General features: G+C 38.6%; 1 protein-coding gene across 1 annotated transcript in view; it reads right to left on the bottom strand.

Annotated features, from left to right (window-relative positions):
- Positions 1–25,414, bottom strand: part of LOC138715739 (calphotin-like) — a 36,166-nt gene extending 10,752 nt beyond the window's left edge. The window contains exons 1-4 of the mRNA XM_069848795.1: positions 24,959–25,414; positions 14,100–14,303; positions 13,676–13,876; positions 8,916–12,254 (exon numbers count right to left, since the gene is read on the bottom strand). Of these exons, the coding sequence (XP_069704896.1) occupies positions 8,916–12,254; positions 13,676–13,876; positions 14,100–14,303; positions 24,959–25,178 (3,964 nt within the window). The 5' untranslated portion in view covers positions 25,179–25,414. The remainder of the gene's footprint in view (positions 1–8,915; positions 12,255–13,675; positions 13,877–14,099; positions 14,304–24,958) is intronic.
- Between the last annotated feature and the right edge of the window lie 2,323 nt (positions 25,415–27,737).

Below are 27,737 nucleotides of genomic sequence, written 5' to 3'. Positions count from 1 at the left end.
ACTATTTTATCTACGTGTTTGCAATAGTGTTTAATTTAATGTGCTTTCAACTTTATTCATGTTATGATTGAATGAAAAAGCACTGTTGCAGTTATTGACTAATTATATATATTAATACTAATTATTAAATGCATCTGTTAAGTAACTAATTGCAGTATCTTTTGCAAAATATTGAATGTTTAAGTTGTCAATAATATTTCTGTACTATATACTATAAGACATTAAAAGAATTTGCAATAGATTTGGGATCCTCTACTTTATATTCACTGGTTTCAATGAAAAAAATATTTTCTTTCTTAGGATATCTACAAGTTCAACTTTAATAATATTCCGAATAGCTTTAATTGCATTATCTGAATTTTATACTTTTCTATTCAAATGTATTATATTTCCCTCTTTCATAATTGAAAAAGAGAAGGATAGCCACCTATGCCCACCGATGCCATCGAAATCGAGACGAATTGTGGGATCAAGTTGTTGACACCTGGGAAGATTTCGCCGGGGATTAGAACTTATTCCACAATCTCGTGACATCCATGCCGGACTGACTTAGAGCTGTAATAGAAGCTGCTGGTATGTGGACAAGATTTTAAGTTAACAGGTCTCTTTTTGTTTCTTATGATTTTTGTTTGAGGAAGAATACTTTTAACTTCCAAGTAAGATTTATTTTTTTTGACGAGGTTCAGCCCACTTGTAAGACCCAGAAATTGGGCATAAATTATTCATATTTTTCGACAAATTAGACAGTCGAGGAACTCTGAAGAAATTAATTACACCTCAATAAAAAAAAAGTTTTACCTGGGATCGAACACGAGATGTTTCGGTTAAGCAGTGGAACCGACACGCTACTATATGAACTACCGAGACAAGATAGTGACAGTAGCAGTCTAGAATGTAGATCCCATAGCAGGCATTTGCCATTCAGTACAGAGAAGCAATGGTATTTTGTGACCCGAGCTATGTTGTGAAATCGTGGCCTTAAATGGCTATCTTCTTTGTGATCCTTATTCTGGTCCTTGTAACAATTCTTTTTATATTTGTCATGAAACTTATCGTTATGTCGATATCGAGAAACCACGCTATAGAACTTTAACTTCCGACGACCAAGAGTCGTCTCATTCCTTTTAAGGGTAACTGTACCTGTTCAATATTTGTCAATTTATGTCTCTCCACCTGAAGATGATTTTTAAAAATAGAAAATATTTGTGGATATATAATGTTATGGTGTGAAATAACAGAAAATTGTTTTCTGTATTATTAGGTTAGATAAGTTGTTGGCTGAAATTATAAAATAATTCATATATAATTTCGAGGGAAAAATTGTTCCGGAGCCGGGTATCGAACCCGGGACCTTTGGTTTAACGTACCAACGCTCTACCACTGAGCTACCCGGGAACTCTAACCGACACCGATCCAATTTTTCCCTCTATATCCACAGACCTCAAAGTGGGCTGACAACCGTCAAGCAACCAACTTCGAGTGCACACTGACTCCGTGTGACTTAAATTGTGGTTTTCTGTTAACGAACAGTGACGTGTATTATGCAAATCAAGATTTCAGGTATAACTCCCTGTAAAGTTGATTTGAATAATTTCGAGGGAAAAATTGTTCCGGAGCCGGGTATCGAACCCGGGACCTTTGGTTTAACGTACCAACGCTCTACCACTGAGCTATCCGGGAACTCTAACCGACACCGATCCAATTTTTCCCTCTATATCCACAGACCTCAAAGTGGGCTGACAACCGTCAAGCAACCAACTTCGAGTGCACACTGACTCTGTGTGACTTAAATTGTGGTTTTCTGTCAACGAACAGTGACGTGTATTATTCAAATCAACTTTACAGGGAGTTATACCTGAAATCTTGATTTGCAATTCATATATACTTTAAACTTGTCTGAAATCTTAACCTCAATATGACTTTCAAAAAAGCTATTGTTAACAGGATCCGCAAATGGAAAAATAAGTTTAAAACTAAAACCAACATAGGTATCACATTAACCCAAATTGGACAAAAAAAAACTGTAAACAATGACCTTTTTTTGGTAATATCTCACACAAGCTACGTAATTTCTTTGAAGAAGAAAAAAATCAATATTACTTTCAGGACAAATAATAAACTAAAAAAAAATATTATTCCTAATAAAATACTACATCGAAACAATCTAGACAAAAGCGGAATATATTTAATAAACAATTTGTAAAAATTGTTGTAGTAAATACATAGATCAAACCAAAAGGAATTTCAGAACCTGTTACAATGAGCATAAAGCAAATTTTTAAAACATAACAGGAATAAATCCAAGTTTGCGACACATTTAACTAATAACAATCACGAACTCACGAACATATAATAAATACCGGTACCTTACAAGTTCTTAGAACAATTAATAATAATAAATACATAAGCATAGCAGAAGAGAACTACATTGCAAAACATTAAAATAAATAATAATACACATTTAACTAACGAACAATTATCCAACTTAAATACCTAATCCTCTATACAAAATCGTAATAAAATAAATTCTTGGATTGATCCAGTACTTCTGCCAGGTAACCTACATAGTTTTCTTCATGCCAATCACTTTTTGTAAAGGTCAGTCGTGTTCTGCTATGTTACTTGAAGGTTGGTGACCCTCCCCCCAACAACTTCCATGTAAGTATTACATCGAACAGCATTCTTCATACATCACCTTTCACGGTTCATGTATTCATACTTAAATTTTTCTAAAAATCTTCCCTTATTGTGGTTGCAGGATTTCTCCTCAAATTTATCATCCAAAATGAAACAACACGATCACGTTACATAACACAGCATGTACAACCAGATTGCATATTGATGAAGATACTCAGGATATTTATATTATACACTGTGTACCTTAGTTTTAAATTATGTTAACTGTTTTGAGTAGGCCTAACCATTAAAAGTGTTCTACGCACTTATGACATATACACTGTTACTATCAAGAAAATCCTTTATTAGTTTTTGCATTTAACCATGGCATCATATTTTATAATACGGACTTTGGTTATTCTCTATAACCTATTGATGTTACATTTGTAACACACATTTTAACAATCCAATAGTTAAATTTTCATTGTGGTTGTTTTATTGATCCATGCTTATATGTATATTTAAAAGAATATTTTTTAGAAAACCAGATATTCCTGAAAGTGTTCATTTTGTGTTAACTAATTGTATGAGATCTTGTAGCTTCACTAATAATAAATTCCATATTTATGTTGTAATGACTTCATGGTTTATAATAAAAAATAAGTAATTAGAGGGAAAGTGAGCAAATGCTGGGTAACTATCGGTGCCGGACTCCAGACTCATTTCATTGGCATTATCACCTTCACCTCATTTAGATACTAAATAACCTATGATGTTGATACAGAATCGCAAAATAACCTACTGAAAAGATATAAAATAAATGGAAAATGTGACCACAATGCTTAATTGTCGCCACATTGCACAGTGTTTCCAAGAGACTCAAAAGCTGGCCAAAAATATTTTTTCCACTTTTAGTTTTATGGTGTTTACAATATACCCCAACTATCTCCAAGGTCTGGCGGTCATAAAACAGCCAACCTCGTAGCAGGTCTAATTCTATGCAGTTGTATTCGAACCTTTCAAGCAAGTGCATGAAGTGTCGTTTTTGCTGTGTTGTAGCTGTGTGTTTTTCAATCAGAATTTCAGTTACCGGTATTATTTTTTGTGCTTCTATGGTTGATTTTCAAGTAAGTGTTATTATAGATTCTTAGAGTTATGTTTTTGAATTAAGAGTACGTTGTTATTATTATAATGATTAAGTATATTATGCTTGGCTAAGGACATGTAACCATATTATGTAAAAAAAAAAGGTATCCCTGTAACATGCCATGAAGGCACTTTGGGGACATGGAGGTAGAGCCCCATGCTTTCCAAGACCTCGGCACTAGAATGAGGTGGTGTGGTCGGCACCACGCTCTGACCGCCTTTTACCCCCGGGAAAGACCCAGTACTCAATTTTATAGGAGGCTGAGTGAACTTTGGGACCATTCTGAAAGTTTGGCAACGAGAAAAAAATCCTTTCACCACCTGGGATCGAACCCCGGACCTTCCAGTCCGTAACCAGTTGCTCTACCAACTGAGCTACCCGGCCGCCAACCATATTATGTACAATTTTATTTTGTGATTCCTTAAGTTCGGTCTTTATGCAGACTAACAAAAATTGCCTCACGTTGCCCCGTGTTATTTCCTTGACCAATGTGTAGTCTGACATGTTTACTTAATGATCTCGAAAGGTAAAACTACCCATACTTGCCCCTTTTGATAAGATTTAGATAAATATATTTATTGGTGTATTTCAAATTAATCGTCTAAAATACAAATATTCTCAGTATTAGTTAATTTCTTCTCTAAAGCAAAACTATCAAATAGTTAGAAAAGTTAAAAGTAACAAATTTTTCGTCATTTATTTTGGTTTCAGAATGGAGTACCATTGCAAAAGGAAGGAATTGTTAGATGATATATAGAAGGAAAAAAGCGGTAGTGAAAAACAAAAAGACGTAGTATTGCAGTTTCTTATTACAAAAATCGGTATAGAAGACTCCTACGATCAAATTAAATTGTTAGAAAGACATTTTTCCCGTTTTTTCAGTAATTTGCTTTGCAGACTCGATAAATCGAACAGGATGAGTGATAGATTTTTTAAAAACAATGAGCAGTGGTTAGATTAAGAGTTTTATGTGGTTTAAATGTTGTGAAACCTACTCTACAGAAAAGAAGAAGACCAAAGGCAGAGTTTGGGGGGAACAATAGTAGGTCTCAGCGTAGAAAAATTGAAAATTGTAAGAAAATCAGCAGAAAGTGCGGAAAGTTTAACATTTGCTGCAAAAATGAAGTATCGCGAGTCTGGCAGTGAAGACCATGCTAGGCTTTTAGAGGAGATGAATAAAACGTCTACTAGAGCTTTCAAAATTAGAAAAAGCTGGACGTTGGCATCAACTAGCAACTCTGTTACATGATGCTATGATGAAGAAGAAGCGTTGGCGCTTTTCCTGGAGGCAGATTTTACAACACACCAGTACAATATGATGAGATGAGGTGCCAAAGATCAAAATGCAGATATATATATCCATCATATAAAAGGATTTTAAATGTAAAGAAAAGTTATCCTGAATCTGTAATGGTCACAGAATTCCTTACAGAAGTAAAACTTCACGATCTATTGAATCATACTGCTAGCCGAATTCTGAGGTCACAAGAACCAGTAATTGAGAATACGAAAGACGAAAAACTGTGTATGACATTATTTTCAAAGTGGGGCTGTGATGGCAGTAGACGACATTCGCTCTACAAACAAAAGGCGGAGGGATTTTCTGACTCTGATATATTCTTCACGTCTATGGTTCCCTTGCAGCTTTATTCTTCAAACGAAAATGGAGAAAAAATTATTATTGATTGGCAAAATCGTCGACCATCTTCTACATTGTACTGTCGCCCCATATGGGTACAATTTCTAAAAGAGACTGCCAAACTTTCTAAGGAAGAAGTAGCTTACATTGAAGAACAGATATGTGCTCTCAGTTCCACTCACATTAATTTATTTGGAAAAGAGCTAGAAATTAACCATGAAATTGTACTAACCATGATAGATGGCAAAATTTATAACGCTGTGATGTCAACTTTATCAATCCAAAGGTGTTACATCTGCAGGGCAACACCGAAAGAAATGAAATGGCATAGGCAAGAAGAAAATTGACACATCTACTTTTAAATTTGGCTTGTCAGCTTTGCATGGCTGGCATCTTTCCTACTGTTTAGCATTTCAAGTTTGGCAAGTGAGAGGCAAGAAGTTGAAAGAAGGTGTGGCCACTTGCAAGAAAGAAATCCAAAGTAAATTCCATTCTGAATTAGGGCTCTTGGTAGACCAACCCAAGACAGGAGGAAGCTGAAACACAAATGATGGCAACACTGCCAGACGATTTTGTGATAATGAAGGAGTAAGTGCACAAATAACTGGCATTGACAGGAATCCCATCCACAGATGTGTAATTATATTTAAAACTATATCCTGTGGATTTGAAATAAACACAAATGAATTTAAAAAAATGCAAGAGAGACTGCCAGATTATTTGTCTCACTGTACTCTTGGTATGTCCCATGCCATGGCGTCGTGGTCTAAGGCATCCTGCCTAGGACCCGCATTATGGAATGCGCGCTGGTTCGAGTCCTCATGGGGGAAGAATTTTTCTCATGAAATGGGACCAGTGCCCAGCCCACCCGGCATCGTGATGTACGATAGGTAGCGAAATCCAGTTGCGAAAGCCACCTATAACGGCTGGGGGGATCATCGTGCTAACCACACCTCTGCTTCGGCATGTGGGCGTGAGGCCAGCAGCCGGCTGGTCGCTCTAGGTCCTTCATGGGCTGTAGCACCAAGGATAATAATAATAATAATAATAATAATAATAATAATTATTATTATTATTATTATTATTATTATTATTATTATTATATACTTTTGGTCACTGTACATAAAATACTCATTCATGGTTCTGCTATTATTTCCGAGGCATTACTTCCAATTGGACAAATGTCGGAAGAAGCCCAAGAAGCAAGGAATAAACATCTTAAGCAATTTCGTGAATATCATGCCAGAAATATTTCAAGAGAGGCCACTAATTGGGATGTATTCAATCCACTCCTTGCCACCTCTGATCCTTTTATAACATTCCTCCGCCAACAGTACCGAACAAAAGACAAAAAAAGGATCCTACCTGTGAAAGTCATAAACCTATTGAGTTCTGAAACAAACAAGGGATGCCTCATAAGTAGGCCTACTACAAGCACAGTAACAACTTTCGGAGAGGAGGACAATACCAATACTAGTGACAGTGATCAATGAACATTCTTTACCCTATTGAAGTGTTTCTAAAACTGTATTGTGTGCATGCTCACTTAGATTTCTTATTTATTAAGTGCCCCATAATAAATATAATAAACAGTGAAGTTACTTTAATATGTGACAACCACTAAAAAGTTACTATTAAACAGTCATGAACATAATCGTACAATGTTTCTAACACATAAGGCACATATTAACTCACTGAACACTAATAATTAGCGATCGGAAGTTTAGGAAAATGCCTATTTTGTTAATGTACGTATTTTAAGGCTGTTAATTTATGTATACGAATCACGAAAAATTAAATCTTGTGGTGAAGTTTTATATTGCCTATATTTGCCTTTTTTTTACAGTTTGTGCCTTTTTTGTTTTTATTTTTGTTCTTTTTTTCCCTTTTCTGTATAGGGATATATAGTTAACAGCACTCATTATTAATTTTTTTTTTCCATGAAACTGAAAAAAACTGATAGTTCTTATAGTATACAAAGATTTGTAATGGAATTCTTAAGACCCTCTACCTAACTAGCCCCATCATTCATACCGACAGTCACTGTCTTGAGTTCAGATAACGGTTTACTTTATTATCTACCCTTCTCCTGCATAACATAGACGATGTATCTGCTTGAAGCACACAGTCTAGGATTATCTTTGTATTTAGAGAGAAGTTATCTGACACTCCCCTGCCCCCTGAGCCTATTGTTACGAAGTGAGGGACATGGTTGAGAGCAGTAAAATACTATGCGAATAACTTTGAACAAATAGCACTAATTGTTAAGGAATTTTCAGAGAATGATTCTCTGTCAATCAAAGAAGCTCAATGTGTGTTTCAAGAAAAAGGACTTAAAGAAGACTTAGCATATATTGATGCATATTTTACTTTTGTAGCAGATATCATTCAACAACTGGAATCCAGCAGTCTGTCATTTTGTGAATCCACATCTCTGTTATTGAATGCAAAGAAAGATTATGTGTAGCTCCTGGCAAATATGCTGCTCAAATATATGCGAAGCTAAAAAGTTTTTTTTCAAGAAATCCTGGATATGAAACCATTAATTCTGTGTATAAAGTTCTAAGTGGGACCAATGGTCAGCTTCCTAAGGGGTTTAACGTTCCAGTCACTTCAGTGCATGTTGAGAGATCCTTTTCAGCATATAAACAGATTCTGTCCAATGTACATCACAAGAGCAAGTGTTTTAATCTTGAGAAGTTATTTGTTGTGTACTGTCATTCAAATTATGAACATGAAGACGAATAAGTGCACACTAAATTAAACATTCTGTAGGACAAATACCACTTATCTAATTTCTTTTAAGTGGTCATGCAGTGTTATGTTAATTTGCTGTGTATACCTACATAAAGAACGAAAAAGCGAATACTGGCATTTAATTAAAACATCGAGTAAGGAAATAGCCCAAATTAATTATTGAATGTGGAATAAATGTTCAGTGATTAATTTTCCCTACATTTTTATTTTCAGTGTCTTTTAGGTGTCTGGAATACAATTTTTAGTGCCTTTTAAGGAGCCTAAAATACCATCTTTCAGTGCTTTTTTAATAACTTAAAACACCAATTTTTAGTGTCTTAGCTTCCGATCCCTACTAATAATATATAAAGTGTTAAATTAAGCGCCTTTATTATGGACGAAGAAAACTGGGCCTAACACTTCACTGTTCAAGTATAGGCTACCCAGGGGGACACGAGCCATCAATTCAGAAACACTGTCCCAAGGCAAGCAAGTAGACCTGATATATTGTTAATATATTATCTTTCACTGTGCATTGGGTGGAAACAAGGGACGGAGCATGAGATTCAGACACATTTTTAGCACATAAAGAAAAAGGCCGCCAAACAAAATGAAAGTTTTAATAGTTGGTAACATTAAGGACAGCACATAATGTGAAATTACTCTAACAGAATTGCCTAACTATGAACAAATGGTGAGGGAAACATAGGTAGGAAAACGCAGAGCGCGATCTATCTGAAAATGGCCCTTTAAGACATAAAATTGGTAACTACTTACGCCTAAAAAGACGACGAATCATCCCATGAAATACATTTCTTAAAGAGGGCCAGCGGCAACCCAACATTCTTCTTTCCTCATCTTCTTCTGCCGGAAGATGGGCTGGCATGAGAGCAGGCATGGCAGCTAGGACGGCAGCTAGGATGAGGCCTGGCATGGGAGCTGGCATGAGAGCAGGTATGGCAGCTCGGACGGCAGCTAGGATGGGGACTGGCATGGGAGCAGGCATGGCAGCTCGCTCGGCAGCTAAGATGGGGCCTGGCATGGGGGTAGGATAGGGGCTGGCATGGTGGCTGGCATGGTGGCCGGCGGCTGGCATGGCAGCTGGCATGGGAGCTGACATGCGAGCTGGCATGGGATCCGACATGGGGGCTAGCATGAGATCTGGCAAGGGATCCGGCATGAGGACTGGCATGGGAGCTGGTATGGTAGCTAGCGTGTCAGCTGGAATGGGAGCTGGCATGGGACCTCGCATGACATCTAAGGCACCTATACAGGCACTTATCCTGGCACGAAGCATGGCAAATTGAATGTCAACTGGCAGGGTGGCTGGCATGGGACCTGGCAGAGGGGCTGGCATGCGACCTGCCATGGGAGCTGGCATGGGAGCTGGCAGGGGGGCTGGCAGGGGGCGTGGCAGGGGACCTCGCATGACACATAAGGCACTTATACAGTCACTTATCCTGGCACGAAGCATGGCAAATTGAATGTCAAATGGCAGAGTGGATGGAATGGGACGTGGCAGGGGGGCTGGAATGGGACCTCGCATGACATCTAAGGCACTTATACAGTCACTTATCCTGGCAAGAAGCATGGCAAATTGAATGTCAAGTGGCAGAGTGGCTGGAATGGGACGTGGCAGGGGGGCTGGCATGGGGGCTGGCATGCGACCTGGCATGGGGGCTGCCATGGGAGCTGGCAGGGGGGCTGGCAGGGGGCGTGGCATGGGACCTCGCATGAAACCTAAGGCACTTATACAGTCACATATCCTGGCACGAAGCATGGCAAATTGAATGTCAAATGGCAGAGTGGCTGGAATGGGTCGTGGCAGGGGGGCTGGAATGGGACCTCGCATGATATCTAAGGCACTTATACAGTCACTTATCCTGGCACGAAGCATGGCAAATTGAATGTCAAGTGGCAGAGTGGCTGGAATGGGACGTGGCAGGGGGGCTGGCATGGGGGCTGGCATGCGACCTGGCATGGGGACTGCCATGGGAGCTGGCAGGGGGGCTGGCATGGGGCGTGGCATGGGACCTCCCATGACACCTAAGGCACTTATACAGTCACTTATCCTGGCACGAAGCATGGCAAATTGAATGTCAAATGGCAGAGTGGCTGTAATGGGACGTGGCAGGGGTGCTGGAATGGGACCACGCATGACATCTAAGGCACTTATACAGTCACTTATCCTGGCACGAAGCATGGCAAATTGAATGGCAAGTGGCAGAGTGGCTGGAATGGGACGTGGCAGGGGGGCTGGCATGGCAGCTGGCATGGGGGAGGGATTGGAGCTGGCATGGGGGCTCCAATGAGGGTTGGCATGGCAGCTAGCATGATAGCTTCCATGGGAGCTGGCGGCTGGCATGGCAGCTGGGACGGGGGCTGGCATGGGAGCTGGCATGGGATCCGGCATGTGGCGTGGCATGGGAGCTGCCAAGGGATCCGGCCTGGGGGCTGGCATGGGAGATGACATGGGACCTTGCATGACATCTAAGGCACCTATACAGACACTTATCCTGGCACGAAGCATGGCAAATTGAATGTCAACTGGCAGAGTGGCTGGCATGGGACCTGGCAAGGGGGTTTCCATGAAAGCAGGCATGGCAGCTCGCACGGCAGTTAGGATGGGGCCTGGCATGGAGGCTGGCATGGGGGCTGGCATGGCAGCTGGCATGGTGGCTGACATGGCAGCTGGCATGGCGGTGGGATTGGGGCTGGCATTGCAGCTGGCATGGGGGCTGGAATGGCGGCTGGCATGGTGGCTGCCATTGTAGCAGGTGGCTGGCATGGGATCCGGCATGTGGGCTTGCATGGGAGTTGCTAAGGGATCCGGTATGGGGGCTGGCATGGGACCTCGCATGACACCCAAGGCACTTATACAGTCACTTATCCTGGCACGAAGCATGGGAAATTGAATGTCAAGTGGCAGAGTGGCTGCAATGGGACGTGGCAGGGGGGCTGGAATGGGACCTCGTATGACATCTAAGGCACCTATACAGACACTTATCCTGGCACGAAGCATGGCAAATTGAATGTCAACTGGCAGGGTGCCTGGCATGGGGGCCGGCATGGGAGCTGGCATGGGGGCTGGCGTGGGATCTGACATGAAAGCTGGCATGGGATCTGCCATGGGAACTGGCATGTGGGCTGGCATGGTAGCTGACACGGCAGTTAGGATCGAGGCTTGCATGTTAACTAGAACGGCGGCTGGTATGTCAGCTGGCATGGCATCCCGCATGGTTGGTGGTATGTTATCTAGCATGACACCTAGTATGGCAGGTGGCATGTCAGCTGGCATGGCAGTTAGCATGGCAGGTGGCATGTCAGCTGGAATGGGAGCTGACATGGGACCAAGCATTACATCTAAGGCACCTATACAGGGACTTATCCTGGCATATAGAATGACAATTTGAATGTCAACTTGCAGGGGGGCTGGCATGGAACCTGGCAGGGGGTCTGGCATGGGAGCTGGCATGGTGTCTGACATGAGCTCTAGTATGGTAGCTGACATGAAATCGCTGGCATGAGAGCTCGCATGAGACCTTGCAAGGGATCTGGCATGGGTCCTCGCAATATATCTGGCATGGGAGCTGGTAATGGGACGTGGCATGGAATCAGGCATGGGAACTGCCAGGGGATCGCTGGCATGGGAACTGGCAATAGGAGCTGGTATGGGATCTGACGTGGGAGCTGATAAGCGATCTACCTTGGGATCACTGACAAGAGAGCCGGAAATAAGTGCTTGCATTGGATCAAGCATGGGAGATTGCAAGGAATCTGACATGGGAGCTGGCACAGATGTGCTGGCATGGCATCTGGCAAGGGATTTCGCATGGGAGCTCGCATGAGACCTTGTAAGGGACCTGGCATTGAAGCTGTCATGCGAACTAACATCGGTGACATGGGGACTAGCATGGGATCTAGCAGTGGGAGCTTGCATGGCAGCTAATATGGGATGTGGTATGGAAGCTGGCAAGGAATCTGGAATGGGATCTCGCATGGGAGCAATGGCACATCTGGAATGGGAGCTGGCAATGGGATCTGATATGGGAGCTGGCATGGGTGATGTGGGAGGTGGCATGGGTGGTATGGGAGTTGGCCTGGCTTTCGAGAACCCTGCAACATAAAAATCAACTTGATCGTTAAGCATGTGGCATTGCATTGCTTTCAGTGATAACATTAATAGGGCCACGATTCGTATGCAATTGCATAGTTTTACTGTCCATTTGGAAGTCATACAAAATCATTTTATACACATTTTGAACTACTGTAATGACGAATATTCCAAATTAATTGTGCATATTTTTGCATATTTCAGGCGTTCTTGTACATGATAGACTAATGAGCAAGCAATACTTTTAGTATTTTGTGGCACAAAGCCCCAAATTCGCATATTTTGTAAAAAAAATATTCTGAATTGTTTATCACATAATATTTTTATCTTAACTGTACTCGGTGGCGGGAAATTCCTTGAATATGCAATGTGGGTGTGGAAAAATCAAAACAACCACACTATGCTTTTGTTACTGCACAACAAGAAGCATTCCCAAACACCTCTACCTACCTGAATTAATCATCATCAGCAGCTATACAAATAGCCTATTAGGCCATGTGGCCTATTACGATCTCACAATAAAGATGAATTCCTCCCCCCTCTTTTTGGGTCGTCCCAGAGATCTCTTCCCATAGACTTGTAGTGAAGTATAGCTTTCGGGATTTTGTGGGATCTCATACGTCGCAAATGGCTCTTCCAATTGTTGATATTTCTGCATGAAATGGAATACTGATTCCAGATCAAGCTCTTTCATACTTCGTCGTTGTGTTTGTGGTTCCATTTTGTACAGCAAGCTGTTTTTCGCATAAATCTAATTCCGTTATTGTTATTCTGCTTTCATCCACCCGCCTTAATGTTCACGTCTCACTACCATAACAGTGTACAAGGTTTATTAAAGGCGTAAAATGGAAGGTTGCATTATCCTGTTGATTATTCCCATAATTTTGGAGTATTTTACAATTTTGCTCATATTCTAATCAAATATTAATTTCTAACCAAGATATGTAAACTCATTAATTCTTTCTAAAATTTTGCCTTCTAAACATTTTACGAGAGATTTGTTGCGACGAAAGTGCGAAAAAAATAAGAACAGAAGACAGAACATCCCTTTCCTGTTCATTAGCAATACAAATATGATTAATTCACAATATACAGCTCCAAATATTTCTAAGCATGATGTACTTGTTCGGAAACGAAAGAATTAAATGAAAATTACAAGCACACGTGCTTAATTGTCGCCACATTGAATGAAACGAAGGGACCGAGTGTGAGATTCAGATATATTTTTAGCACATAAAGAAAAAGAGCGCCAAACAAAATGAAAGTTTTAATTGTTGGTAACTTTAAGGAGTGCACATAATGTAAGTACTATTACTGTAACAGAATTGCTTCACTGTGAACAAGTGGTGAGGGAAACAAAGGAAGACGCCGAGGGCAATCAATCTGAAAATGGCTCTGAGACATAAAATTTATATTTACTTACGCCTAAAAAGACGACGTCTACGAAATACACTTCTTAAAAAGGACCAGCAGCCAGTCTTCGTTATTCCTTCCTCAGCTTCTTCTTCTGCTGGTAAGTGTTCCAATGATGGTGCTGGCATGCGAGCTGCCATGAGATTTGGCATGGATGGTGTGGCCTTCAGGATGGGGATATTTCGATAGTCATCCGTGGCTTCCTTCACCTCTGCAAGAAGCAAAATAAACTTGATCGTTAAGCATGTGTCAATGTATTCACTGCCTTTCAATGAATGGCTTATTAATAGGACTTTAAGGAGTGCACATAATGTAAGTACTATTACTGTAACAGAATTGCTTCACTGTGAACAAGTGGTGAGGGAAACAAAGGAAGACGCCGAGGGCAATCAATCTGAAAATGGCTCTGAGACATAAAATTTATATTTACTTACGCCTAAAAAGACGACGTCTACGAAATACATTTCTTAAAAAGGACCCGCAGCCAATCTTCGTTATTCTTTCCTCAGCTTCTTCTTCTTCTGCTAGTAGGTGTTCCAATGATGGTGTTGGCATGCGAGGCGCCATGAGATTTGGCATGGATGGTATGGCCTTCAGGATGGGGATATTTCGATAGTCGTCCGTGGCTTCCTTCATCTCTGCAAGAAGCAAAATAAACTTGATCGTTAAGCATGTGTCAATGTAGTCACTGCCTTTCAATGAATGGCTTATTAATAGGACAAGGATTCGTATGCAACTGCATATTTTTGCCGTTGATTTGGAAGTAATACAAAATTAATTTATACACATTTTGAACGATTGTAATGACGAATATTCCAAATTAATTGTACATACTATTTTTGCATATTTCAGGCGATCTTGTATATAATACACTAATGAGCATGCAATGTAATGTATTTTTAGATTTTTGTGGCATGAAGCCCCAAATTAGAATATTTTGTGAAAACATTCTAAATTATTTGTAATCACATAATATTTTTTTCTCTTAACTGTACCCGATGGCGGGAAGTTCCTTGCATATGCAATGTGGCTGTGGAAAAATCAAAACAACTATACTATGCTTTTGTTCCATTTAGTTACTGTACAACAAGAAACATTCCCAAACACCACTACCTACCTGACTTCATCATCATCATCATCATCATCATCATCATCATATTCATCCAAACATTTAGCCTATTACGCCATATGGCCTATTACGATCTCATAATAAAGAGGAATTTCCTCTTCAACTCTTTGGGACGTCTCAGAGATCTCTTCCTATGGGACTGATAGTGAAGTATAGCTTTTCGCATTCTGTGGATCTCATTCATCGCAAATGGCTCATCCAGCTCTGATATTTCTGTATGAAATGGAATACTGATTCCAGACCGAGTTATTCCATACTTCGTCGTTGCGTTTATGGTTCCATTTTGTATATCAGGCTATTCTTCGCATAAGTCTCATTTAGTTACTGTTATTCTGCTTTCAGCCACCAGCCTTAATACCCATGCCTCACTGCTATATCAGAGCACAAGGTTCATTAAAGGCGTATTCTAGTGATTTCCTGTGCCATGGAAGGTTTCATTACCCTATTGATTATTCCCATAGTTTTGGAGCATTTTACAATTTTGGTCATATTCAAATCAATATCAAATATTAATTTATAGCCAAGATATGTAAAATCATTAAGTCTTTCTAAAATTTTGCCTTCTAAACGTATTTTACGTGGAAGAGAATATTTTTCCCAGAAGGCCATAACTTTGTTGCTTTTCTTCTGTATTTATTTCCATGTTATATTGTTTTGCAATTATATTTAAATTATGTACTGAATACTGTAAATCATTTTCTGTAAGTGCTATTGAAACCAGGTCATCTGCAAATACTGCAAATATCAATGAACTTATTTTTAAATTTCTGTTTATCTGCAACTGATCATGTCGCATTTGTCTCCATTCCTGAAGAATTTCGTTCTTGTGCATTATAAACAGAAGGTGGGAAAGGCCGCAATCCTGTTTTACTCCTGTGTTAATTTCGTCATATCGCGTGTGTAGGATGTTTGGCTATATCAGTAGCTCGTGGATTTTTGTTCTGTGTCTGTTTTTATTGTCGTGTGTTATAGATGCCTTATGTTCCTGTAACTGATTTACATTTTGTTTTAATGATTATATTTGTGATTAAGGAGATCATGAATCATGGCAGGCCTATGTAAATTTCCAATCTGGCATGTGCCTTCGTTACGGAGGGAAACCATGAAAAACGATTGACTGAGCACGGGATTTGAACCCAGGGCCTTCCGAATACTAGTTTCAAACACTACCGTTTGAGCCAAGTCGCTCAGTTTTCTTTATTTCTTATCCATTTCTTGTAATTTTATTGTTTGTTAGTTGCAATTATAACAATAAACGTTACACTAACAATTATAACAATAAACGTTACACTAAAGTAGACTACTAAGACATGCTGTGTTGTGCAGTGTTGTTCAGTTGTGCAATTAAAAGTTCTTCGGAGAAAATTTTGTCACTATAACTCTTATAACTCTTTCATCCAATATTCACACGATGCATAACATGCGAAAATTTCGGGGCATTGTACTGGAATGTGACGCTTTTTAGATTTTAATAATGATGAGGGATATCTTGCTCCAAAACATGACGGCCTTTCTTCCAGAAATTGGTAAATTCCCATCTTCTCCTCAAGTCTTAGGCACGTGGCAGAAATGAAATATGACAATAACTTCAAAAATTGGCAACTGAGCTAAGTGTTCACATCTTGCTCGTTCCTTAGGGCCCTTACACACAAGCGACTTTTAGCCGCCAAGGTCGACTGCAAAAAGCAGTCGGTTTGCCGCTGACATGAATGGTTCTTCAACAGCAGACGCAGTTGACATGAGCGATTCTACAGTCGATACGGGCGTTGTGTGTCGTCGGTTCCGGCGGCAGTCGAACTGCAAAAGGTGTGTCGTTTTCACTCTTATTACAATAATGCACGTCGAGGAAGAACTACTTTTATTATTTCTTCTCTGTCCTAGAAAAATACGTGTTAAACATAGAAAATATCGGATACATCGGATTCTCATTCAATGAGCGCAGTATGGCCAATTTCACTGTATTTTTCACGAGCTTCGTGCCTATGGAGATAATTTTCTTCACTATTTCAGAATGTCAGGGTTATCATTCGATCATCTGTTGGAAAAAGTGACAGACGGTGCAGATCTAGGAAACCTTTTTCTGAAGCTTCTGAAAGGTCTGAGAGAAGGAAAGCTAGGAACATATTGCAGGCCACCGGCGTCAGTCGACTGAGGTGCTCGCCTGTTGATCTGGAGTTGCACTTGGGCGTGGGTTCGATTTCCGCTTGGACTGATTACCTGGTTGGATTTTTTCCGAGGTTTTTCAACCATAAGGCGAATGTCAGGTAATCTATGGCGAATCCTCGGTCTCATCTCGTCAAATAACATCTCGCTACCACCAATCCCATTGACGCTAAATTACTTAGTATTTGATACAACGTCGTTAAATTACCACACACACTGCAGTCACAAAAAAAAGGAGTAACTTCTCTTTCTTACACAGATAAGCTCGACAGATCAGGGAAAGAGAGATACTGCTAATTTTGTCAAGGAAATTACAATTACTACACCGAAAAGTGCCTCAAAATAAAAAGAGCATACATGTCAGCTGCCATAAAGCCTATTCCACTAACTTTTGCCTCTTGTTACAAAATAAATATTTTACCTCTAACTACTGTACAAAGTTTGATCATAATCTGATAGATAGAAGGAAACTTATTAAATTTATCTAATTTCACCCCTATAATGGGGTAGTTTGCTTTACACAAATATAATTAGAGCTTGTATACAAAACAAATATGTTACCCTTAACTAACGTACAATTTTGATGAAAATCTGTTTCGTATGAGAAAAGGTACTAATTTTATCTAAATTCACCCCTACAATGAGACAGTTTCTTTTACACAAGTATAGTTAGAGTTTGTATATAAAACAAATATACTGCCTATAACTACTGTGTAAATTTTAACGAAAATCTGTTAGATAGAAGAAACGTTATTAATTTCCTCTAAATGCGCCCCTTATAAGGGGTAGTTTCCCTCAAACGTAACAAGAGTTGCTGTACAAAACAAATATACTACCTGTAACTACTGTACAAAGTTTCATGAAAATCTGTTAAATTGGAGAAAAATTAATAATACGAGTAGTTGTTAATTTTTCTATAAATTCAGTCCCTATAAAGGGTAGTTTCCTTTATACAAGCGTAATCGGAGTTTGTATACAAAACCAATATACAACCTATAACGACTGTACAACTTTTCATGAAAATCTGTTAGATAGAAGAAAAGTTATTAATTTTTCTCTAAATACCCCCCTTAAGGTGAAGTTTCCCATCTACCAACGTATTCAGTTTGTATATAAAACAAATATACCACTTACTTACTACTTACTGGCTTTTAAGGAACCCGGAGGTTCATTGCCACCCTCACATAAGCCCGCCATTGGTCCCTATCCTGAGCAAGATTAATCCATTCTCTATCATCATATCCCACCTCCCTCAAATCTATTTTAATATTATCCTCCCATCTACGTCTCGGTCTCCCTAAAGGTCTTTTTCCCTCCGGCCTCCCAACTAACACTCTATATGCATTTCTGGATTCGCCCATACGTGCTACATGCCCTGCCCATCTCAAACCTCTGGATTTAATGTTCTTAATTATGTCACGTGAAGAATACAATGCGTGCAGTTCTGTGTTGTGTAACTTTCCCCATTCTCCTGTAACTTCATCCCTCTTAGCCCCAAATATTTTCCTAAGCACCTTATTCTCAAATACCCTTAACCTATGTTCCTCTCTCAAAGTGAGAGTCCACATTTCACAACCATAAAGAACAACCGGTAATATAACTGTTTTATAAATTCTAACTTTCAGATTTTTTGACAGCAGACTGGATGATAAGAGCTTCTTAACCGAATAATAACAGCCGTTTCCCATATTTATTCTGTGTTTAATTTCCTCCTGAGTATAATTTATATTTGTTACTGTTGCTCCAAGATATTTGAACTTCTCCACCTCTTCAAAAGATAAATTTCCAATTTGTATATTTCCATTTCGTACAATATTCTCGTCACGAGACATAATCACATACTTTGTCTTTTCGGGATTTACTTCCAAACCTATCTCTTTTCTTGCTTCAAGTAAAATTTCCGTGTTTTCCCTAATCGTTTGTGGATTTTCTCCTAACATATTCACGTCATCCGCATAGATAAGCAGCTGATGTAACCCATTCAATTCCAAACCCTCTCTGTTATCCTGGACTTTCCTAATGGCATACTCTAGAGCAAAGTTAAAAAGTAAAGTAATAGTGCATCTCCTTGTTTTAGCCCACAGTGAATTGGAAACGCATCTGACAGAAACTGACCTATATGAACTCTGCTATAAGTTTCACTGAGACACATTTTAATTAATCGAACAAATTTCTTGGGAATACCAAATTCAATAAGAATATTATATAAAACTTCTCTCTTAACCGAGTCATATGCCTTTTTGAAATCTATGAATAACTGATGCACTGTACCCTTATACTCCCATTTTTTCTCCATTATCTGTCGAATACAAAATATCTGGTCAATAGTTGATCTATTACGCCTAAAACCACACTGATGATCCCCAATAATTTCATCTACATATGGAGTTTATCTTCTCAAAAGAATATTCGACAAAATTTTGTACGACAGCAACAAAAGTGATATTCCTCGAAAGTTACTACAGTTAGTCTTCTCCTTCTTCTTTTCGAATATAAAACAAATATACTACCCGAAACTATTGCACAAAGATTTATGAAAATCTGTTAAATAGGAGAAAAATTATTAATTTTTTCTCTAAATACACCCTCTGTAAGGAGTACTTCCCCTTGTACCAACGTAATCAGAGTTTGTATACAAAACAAATATACTACTCGAAACTATTACACAAAGTTTTTATGGAAATCTGTTACATAGGAGAAATGTTATTAATTTTTTCTCTAAATACACCCTCTGTAAGGAGTACTTCCCCTTATACCAACGTAATCAGAGCTTGTATACAAAATAAATATACTACTCGAAACTATTACACAAAGTTTTTATGAAAATCTGTTACATAGGAGAAATGTTATTAATTTTTTCTCTAAATACACCCTCTGTAAGGAGTACTTCCCCTTATACCAACGTAATCAGAGCTTGTATACAAAATAAATATACTACTCGAAACTATTACACAAAGTTTTTATGAAAATCTGTTACATAGGAGAAAAGTTATTAATTTTCTCTAGATGCACCCTATAAGGGGTAGTTTCCCTTATAAAAACGTTATCAAAGTTTATATACAAACAAATATACTACGTGTAACTACTATACAAAGTTTCATGAATATCTGTTAAATTGGAGAAAAGACATTAATTATATCCAGATAAATTTATATTCTGAACCACTGCGTGTCGCCGATCTTGGTGGCTAAAATTCATCCTTGTGTAAGCAGAAAACGCTGCCGCCGGTCGCGGGGACCGATTGTAAGTCTGCCGTCGGGGTCAGCGCTCGTGTGTAAAGAAACCTACATTTTCCATTTAAATACATTACCGACTGCATCCCCGCGACAAGCCGCTAAGGTCAACTGCTTTTTGCAGTCGACCTTGGTGGCTAAAAGTCACTCGTGTGCAAGGATCCTTAAGTGGTGAAGAGTGTGAGGGAAGGCCGTCATATTTTGGGGCAAAGTAATCAAATGTACGTTTCCTAAAGAATGTAAAGGTGTAGTCTCTATAAATTACGTATTTTAATGTGATTTAATTCTAAAAGTAGTCTTAATTACACAACACATATGAACAATATCATAAACAAACTACCTCTGATTGAGGTTCTGGCTGATATGTACATCTGTTATCAGGCTGTACATCTCACTTGACGATATGTGTCAGAGGAAGAGCAATATTGTTTGTATGTATATGAAGTCTGACTAGTGTAATTTGTAGCTAGTCGGCGATATATGCAATGGAAGGGAAAAGGAACTGGTCACCCTACCCCATGATATTCTGGCCTAGTTCCCTCATAAGTGGTGCCTTGTTGGTATCACTTGTGAGGTTCAGACTTCTCTTTGGACAGTTGAATAAACAAGATCAACATGCGGAAGAAGTTCAATTGATAGTTTGTGTAAAATGTTATACTGTATATTTTAATTCGCTGAATGCACCTTTCAACATGAATTCGAACACTGGCAACGCTGTAAGTAGTTTCGACTTCTTCAGCTGTTAATTTATCATCATGCAGATACGGTGGAGTAACAACATGATCCCTTTATCGGAGAGGTTTGTTATTATTCCGGGAAAACCTGACTTCATCACCACCTTCTAATAACGTCAATAATCCGCAATCAGTTGTCATGAATGTGTCACTCGATCTGCCACAGTAGCATTTAGATTTGAAGGCCACCATCTGATCCACATTGGGTGGCTGTTCCACTTTTGAACAATTAATTGTCACTCTACATTTTTCAATATTGCAGGCACTGTTTCCTGAATACTTTCTCTGCTAGGCCAAAACCTAAAATTACAGTAACCATTGTGGATGTCAGGTGAAGAATACAATGCGTGCAGTTCTGTGTTGTGTAACTTTCTCCATTCTCCTGTAACTTCATCCCACTTAGCCCCAAATATTTTCCTAAGCACCTTATTCTCAAACACCCTTAACCTATGTTCCTCTCTCAGAGTGAGAGTCCAAGTTTCACAACCATACAGAAGAACCAGTAATATAACTGTTTTATAAATTCTAACTTTCAGATTTTTGGACAGCAGACTGGATGATAAGAGCTTCTCAACCGAATAATAACACGCATTTCCCATATTTATTCTGCGTTTAATTTCCTCCCGAGTGTCAGGGCATGTAGCACGTATGGGCGAATCCAGAAATGCATATAGGTGTTAGTTGGGAGACCGGAGGGAAAAAGACCTTTAGGGAGGCCGAGACGTAGATGGGAGGATAATATTAAAATGGATTTGAGGGAGGTGGGGTATGATGATAGAGACTGGATTAATCTTGCACAGGATAGGGACCAATGGCAGGCTTATGTGAGGGCGGCAATGAACCTTCGGGTTCCTTAAAAGCCATTTATAACTAAGTATTGTGGATGTCAACAACATTAAAGTGGCGGTAAAAATATATCATAATTATAAATGTACGATTAACTCCGAACATCACCCTCATAGCAGAATATGACAATCCAGTTTTCATTTTAATTTAAAAATATGAGTAGACGATTTTCTTTACTAATCTTACTCTTGGACAGAATTTTTCGAAAGCTTTTGATGTGAAATTCACTAATAAAAATGGAAAGAAAAGAATATGTATGGTCTACATCTTGGGGCGTTTCGACTATCTATGGTAGCTATTTTTGGGTTAAATGATAGAATTGGAAATATTTCTTATTATGATTCTATGGGTATGATTGTGTTTCAATTGGCAGCAATTTTAACAATATATTCAAAACCACAAATGCCACTCCCATTAAGTCTGGTAGTTCCCGCTCATATTTTATTGTAGAATAATCTCGGAAACCTTGCATTTCATTAAACATATATTATCATCTGTTCCTGAACTCTTCTCATAACATTTCTTATGTGACTTCAGTTCGGCATATAATGGAATAAACACTTGAGTAGAAAATTCACACAATTCAGTTGTGAAAGAAAAAACAAAATTACTAAGAATAGTTTCATTTACTTCTGCCTGTATGGCTACTTAATTTTTATAAATAACACTTGTTGAACATTCGCCTTCCATAAAACTTAAATTTTCATCTTTTCTTCTTCTTTTTGCGTCTCTTTCGTATCTTTGGGGAGCTAGTTGAGATGAGGCAGTCTTTTACTTGTAATCTTTTAGTAAAATACTGGGAATGGTAAGCTAGTTTTGGGGGTTTCCTGATCTCGTTCCCAATAAAATGAATACCACAAATTCTTGTTGCGGGTGTTTGTTTCCAAGGTGAACCATCAACACTTGAAATCAAGATCTTAAAAAACAAGGCTTTAGAAGACTTGATGAAATGCCTTCACGTTTCATTGCACTACACTGATTGCTGTGTGGGATTTAGATTCAAACATAAGCACAGTTAAATGATACTGACTACTAACGACCCAGCAACCATAAAGCATTCTGAATTTTATTGTCAATACTTTCAAAGAAAAAATAATAGCTATATTTCATCCAATTGGAATAAAAATTGTAAGAGGAATATTAAAAGAGGAATACGAAGTAGGGTAAAAGTTGGTAATCCTGTATTACGAGTAATATCGTGATACTGTGTTTGATAGCTTATCACCGTTTTACAGAGCGAGAGAAGGACCAATTTTATGCAACAATTTGTCCGCGAACTTATCCTTAATACGTTGTCATAAAAAAACTGATTTTTGTCTCGATACGTAAAATTGTAATAAATTCTCAAACAAACTATCACGATATTACTCCTATCACGATATTACAAGCGTTTACCGTATCTTATTAACGTGCGTAATAGTGTATTTTGTAGTTAAAAATCTATTTATTTATTTAAATTGTGTTTTTTAATAATAAACTATGGTTCATTGTTGTGTGTACGGTATTAGCACTCAAAGGGAAAGGGTATTGGTAAACGACTGCCTAAGTAATAACAGATCGATTTCAAGCCTGCAAGCATAATATCGACAGGCCAGTTCAAAAGGGAAACAACTCAAAATTTAAAGTTTTGAGAAAACTGAAGTTTAAAGCTTCAAGCATTATATAAAACATGATCCGAATTTGGATTAAGTTAAACGATCCTTTGATTTTTCACAGCAACATAAAACTTCAAAATGCAGGTTTCTCAAAACTTTAAATTTTTTAGTTATTTCCCTTTCAAGCTGGGCCGTCGATATTGTATTCCTGTTCTGACTGCCTACACACTTGGATAAGAAACAGCGATTTCATAATATGATATGATTATGTTTACTGTCATATTAAAAAGCTAGAGAAATTCGTGTTAATGTTAAATTCATGTTCCTTTCTGTCAAGAACCTAATTTGTTTTAATATCAAACATTTAAGAACAGGTTCTACAAACTACGACAAATTCAACAAGTGAATTGGGCTACTGGCATGAACTGATTGAATGACACCACTGGATAAATGCTCTATACGCTACCAATAAGAATTCAAGTCTCCTGAACTTGTGCACAGAGTTCGTGGATATCCAGAGTACCGCAATCCTTTACGCTGCAAATGCCGAAAAATCAGCCATTTTTATTACAGAGCACGCTATTTGCCGTATACATTTGCATAGGAAATTAATGCAGCCTAAATTAGAATCAAATATTTTAAATTTTAACGGCCATGGGCATGGCAGCGTGTACTTTCATCGGCTTTGCCGGCTTGCCAGTTGTATCATGTCCAGCTAAAAGACAGTGTTAAAATTCTGTGTTAAAATCTTCGTAATACACTGATTGCTAACTATGAAGAGGCTAAAAAGGTACTGTCCAGCCAAATGGTTAAATCGCATCCTAGTTTGTCCCACTCGTTCCTCCTGTCCTCTCTGTAAGGGCTAGTAGCTGAAGTGTTGGGCTCTTCTCTACAAAATATTTGCTGTACAGAATTGGAAGTTTACGTAATATTATACAACTGTTTAAAATAATTTAAAGAAAAGGGCCCCGTTAAACAAGTAGGCCTAACTGTCATGTGATTTTCCCAGTTTTGACGACCGTGTGACATAACCAATCGGACGGACAGTAGCATGACATCATGTACGTCACCAAGCTATTAACAATAAAACTTAATCATAGGAGTAAAGTCTGAAAACGAATCAAAAGATGAAGCACGTAGTAACGGTTACTTCTAATATAGGTATAACCTCAGAGAAAGATAAATTCAGGGAATTGAAATAAAGAAGTTTAGACTTCTATTAAAAAATGAAATTGATTCGATTCTGGAATGTAGACTATGATTAGATCGTAAAAAAGTCCGTTAAAAAGAAGAAAATGGCACCAATGCAACAAAAAGTATAACATTTCCTAAATATGGCCAATAAACATTTAAAGACCAAAAAATACAAGTAAACGTAAGTAAAAGTAGAGTATATTGGTTTATGTTGACGTGAAACGAGTTTATATTGTATCCTGCATTGTTTGTGATGTCTAAGAAAAAATATGATATTTCATAACTCCGAGCCCTATTCATCACTCATCAATTCACCACTATTTTCCCACCTCACTTCTGATATTCCCATCACATCCATTCTGATTCCTCTCATTGTTTCCTTCAAGTTTTCCAACTTACCTGGTACAGGCGGAGTCTTCGGTCTTCTTGTCAATCTTCTTAATCTTCTTGTCCATCCTGTCCATCTTCTTGTCCATCTTGTCCATCTTCTTGTCCATCTTCTTTTCTTCTCTCCTTTGGATTTCGTCATGACATGTCCTTCCCCAGTATCCCCCACCCGGACATCCGATTGGGGGGATAGTTTACGTCCGGAATTTTTTACCAGGGAAAGACTCATCATGGCATTTTTATCATTTCATCTTCTTGGGATATATAAATGCGGTAGCCTCCCAATGCTATCCGCATACCACTCTCTCTTTCGCATCTTAAAAGATCCCAGGGGGCCCCAGCGTGAAGGTGAGGAGAGTGGATTTGACTAATTAGGCCCTCCGGACTTCACCGAAATTCTCCACAAGGGTTAAATATCAGTTCCATCAGGGTTTTTGACCCGATCAGAGACCAGGAAATCCCAATTAGCCTTTGCCCCCCATACTGAGTTTAAAGCATTATAAAGGTCATCCATGCAAAAGAATAACTAAGATACTTATCGAACATAACACCAAGAAAGTTAGTCTTCCAGGATTTAAGATTAAAGTTACGTCATTGAAATACTAGATATGTAAAATTAACATTATTACAAGAAATAAATATTAAATCTCAAATCTCTCCGCAGTGCATATGAAGAGAAGGTATATGTCACTGTTGTTAGGGATTCGTCTGTCGGATAGGGGCGTTAAGCTTGACGGCCCCCTTAGTGCTATTCGACAGGAGTAGGCTACATGCTGGCACCGGGTTTCTCCTTCTCTCTTTCTCATCTTCATCATCATCACTCATTCCATATACTATACTTACATATACACTCACTCTAGTACAAGACATAACTCTCCACAGATACACATCATGTACAGCGTGACCCGCCGAAGTGGTGTGCAACTAGAAAATGGGGCACAGTTCTGCCATCTATCCGCAATATGCGAAACGCGAATCACGTAAGGTGAAGTGGGTAGACATTAAATACACACATACTAAGGAATAAACGTGAAGTTCTGTCACATTAATAAATAAGATTACTATAACGGTCGACCTGCGTGGCGCAGGCGTTATAGCGCTGGCCTTCTGTGCCCGAGGTTGCGGGTTCGATCCTGGCCCAGGTCGATGGCATTTAAGTGTGCTTAAATGCTACAGGCTCATGTCAGTAAATTTACTGGCATGTAAAAGAACTCCTGCGGGGCATAATTCCGGCATGCCGGCGACGCTGCAGGTGCGAGCGTTGTTAAATAAAACATAATTTATTTGTTATTAGAACGACGCCATTTTTAAGTTCACAAATACTATTAATTAATTTTTGGTTTGCTCATTACCTAGATGCGAAGCAGAAACAAGATGAAATCAAATGTCTATCAAGATTAAGCAAACTAACACTTCAATATTATTCATTTATGCAGTGATAAGAGAAGTTGTGAAACAAATACAAAGGAAAAATCGTGAACTGAATACAGTTTATTAAATTAATAACTATAGGATTGATATAATTCTGAAAAAAAAAAAAAGTTTTAATTTTAATTTTTATATTCGTGTGGAGTGGGGGACACACAGGTATGCATGAGATAATTTTGATTGTGCCACTAAAACCCCTTGAGTCTTGGTGTTGCCTAAACCCCAAAAGACACCGCTATAAGGAAGAACATACTGTTTTATCGTCGTTGAAATCAACATGTTTTAACACATTTGAACATGTTGTTGTTGTTGTTTTCTAATGCCAGGCGTTTGACAATAAAGTCATTTGACCTCTTGCACTCCAATATTTTTCAAAGATAGTATCATGACTAGCCACTGAAGCACAGATTTTGAGGTGTTCCGAATCCATTTCTTGGCTTGAGTTGCACAATAAGTTAGGGGACTGATATATTCCAATTCTATGCAGGTGTTTGGACAAACAATCATGGCCTGTTGCCAATCTACATGCAGCTACAGACGATTTTCGTGGTAAATCGGGAATTAACTGTGGATTTTGATGCAGAGAGTTACATTTTTTCCCTTGGGATTGAGTTATCAAATTTTGTTTGTTGAAGTCTAAGTATGTAGATTTAATAAATCTCTTCACAGAGTAATACGTAGATTTAGTAACAGGTCTATAAGTAGCAGTGCTGCCCTTCTTTGCTAAAGCATCCGCATTCTCGTTTCCCAGGATTCCACAATGGGATGGTATCCATTAGAATACAATTCTTTTATTGAGTGATATTAATTGAGAGAGCATTTTAGTTATTTCTGCTGTTTGAAATGAAGGTGTGTGTTTAGAGACGATTGATAGAATAGCTGCTTTGGAATCTGACAATATAACTGCATTCCTAAATTTATTGCTGTGGCATAGAAGATTCCTGAGGCATTCACTTATTGCAACGATTTCTCCATCAAAACTTGTTGTTCCATATCCAAGAGATGTATAAAGTGAGAAGAGACAGCATGTAACACCTGCACCGGCACCTTGTTCTCTGGAGATAAAGGATCCGTTGGTGTATAAATGAAGCCAGTTTTGTGGAGGGTACCTAATATTAATTGTCTCTAAAGACAATTGTTTCAGTATTTCAGTGTTTACTTCTGATTTCAGTATTTCTTCTGTTAAATTTAGATTAAACATTTGAACATAGAAGCTATCAAAAAATCTCTACAAACTAATTTCAAGAATTAAGAAAAATTGCCCGTTCAATACGTTATGAACATGCAATAATTTAACGTGTATATTTCTCAAAGCAAAAGCCTTACATTTCTAGAGGTAAATAATCTTAAACCCTCAGTTCCC

The sequence above is a fragment of the Periplaneta americana genome, chromosome 15 (genome assembly GCF_040183065.1).
Source record: "Periplaneta americana isolate PAMFEO1 chromosome 15, P.americana_PAMFEO1_priV1, whole genome shotgun sequence".
In the NCBI taxonomy this organism is placed as follows: Eukaryota; Metazoa; Arthropoda; class Insecta; order Blattodea; family Blattidae; genus Periplaneta; species Periplaneta americana.
Note: the sequence above shows the minus strand (reverse complement) of the source record. Positions and strands in the feature narration are given on the sequence as shown.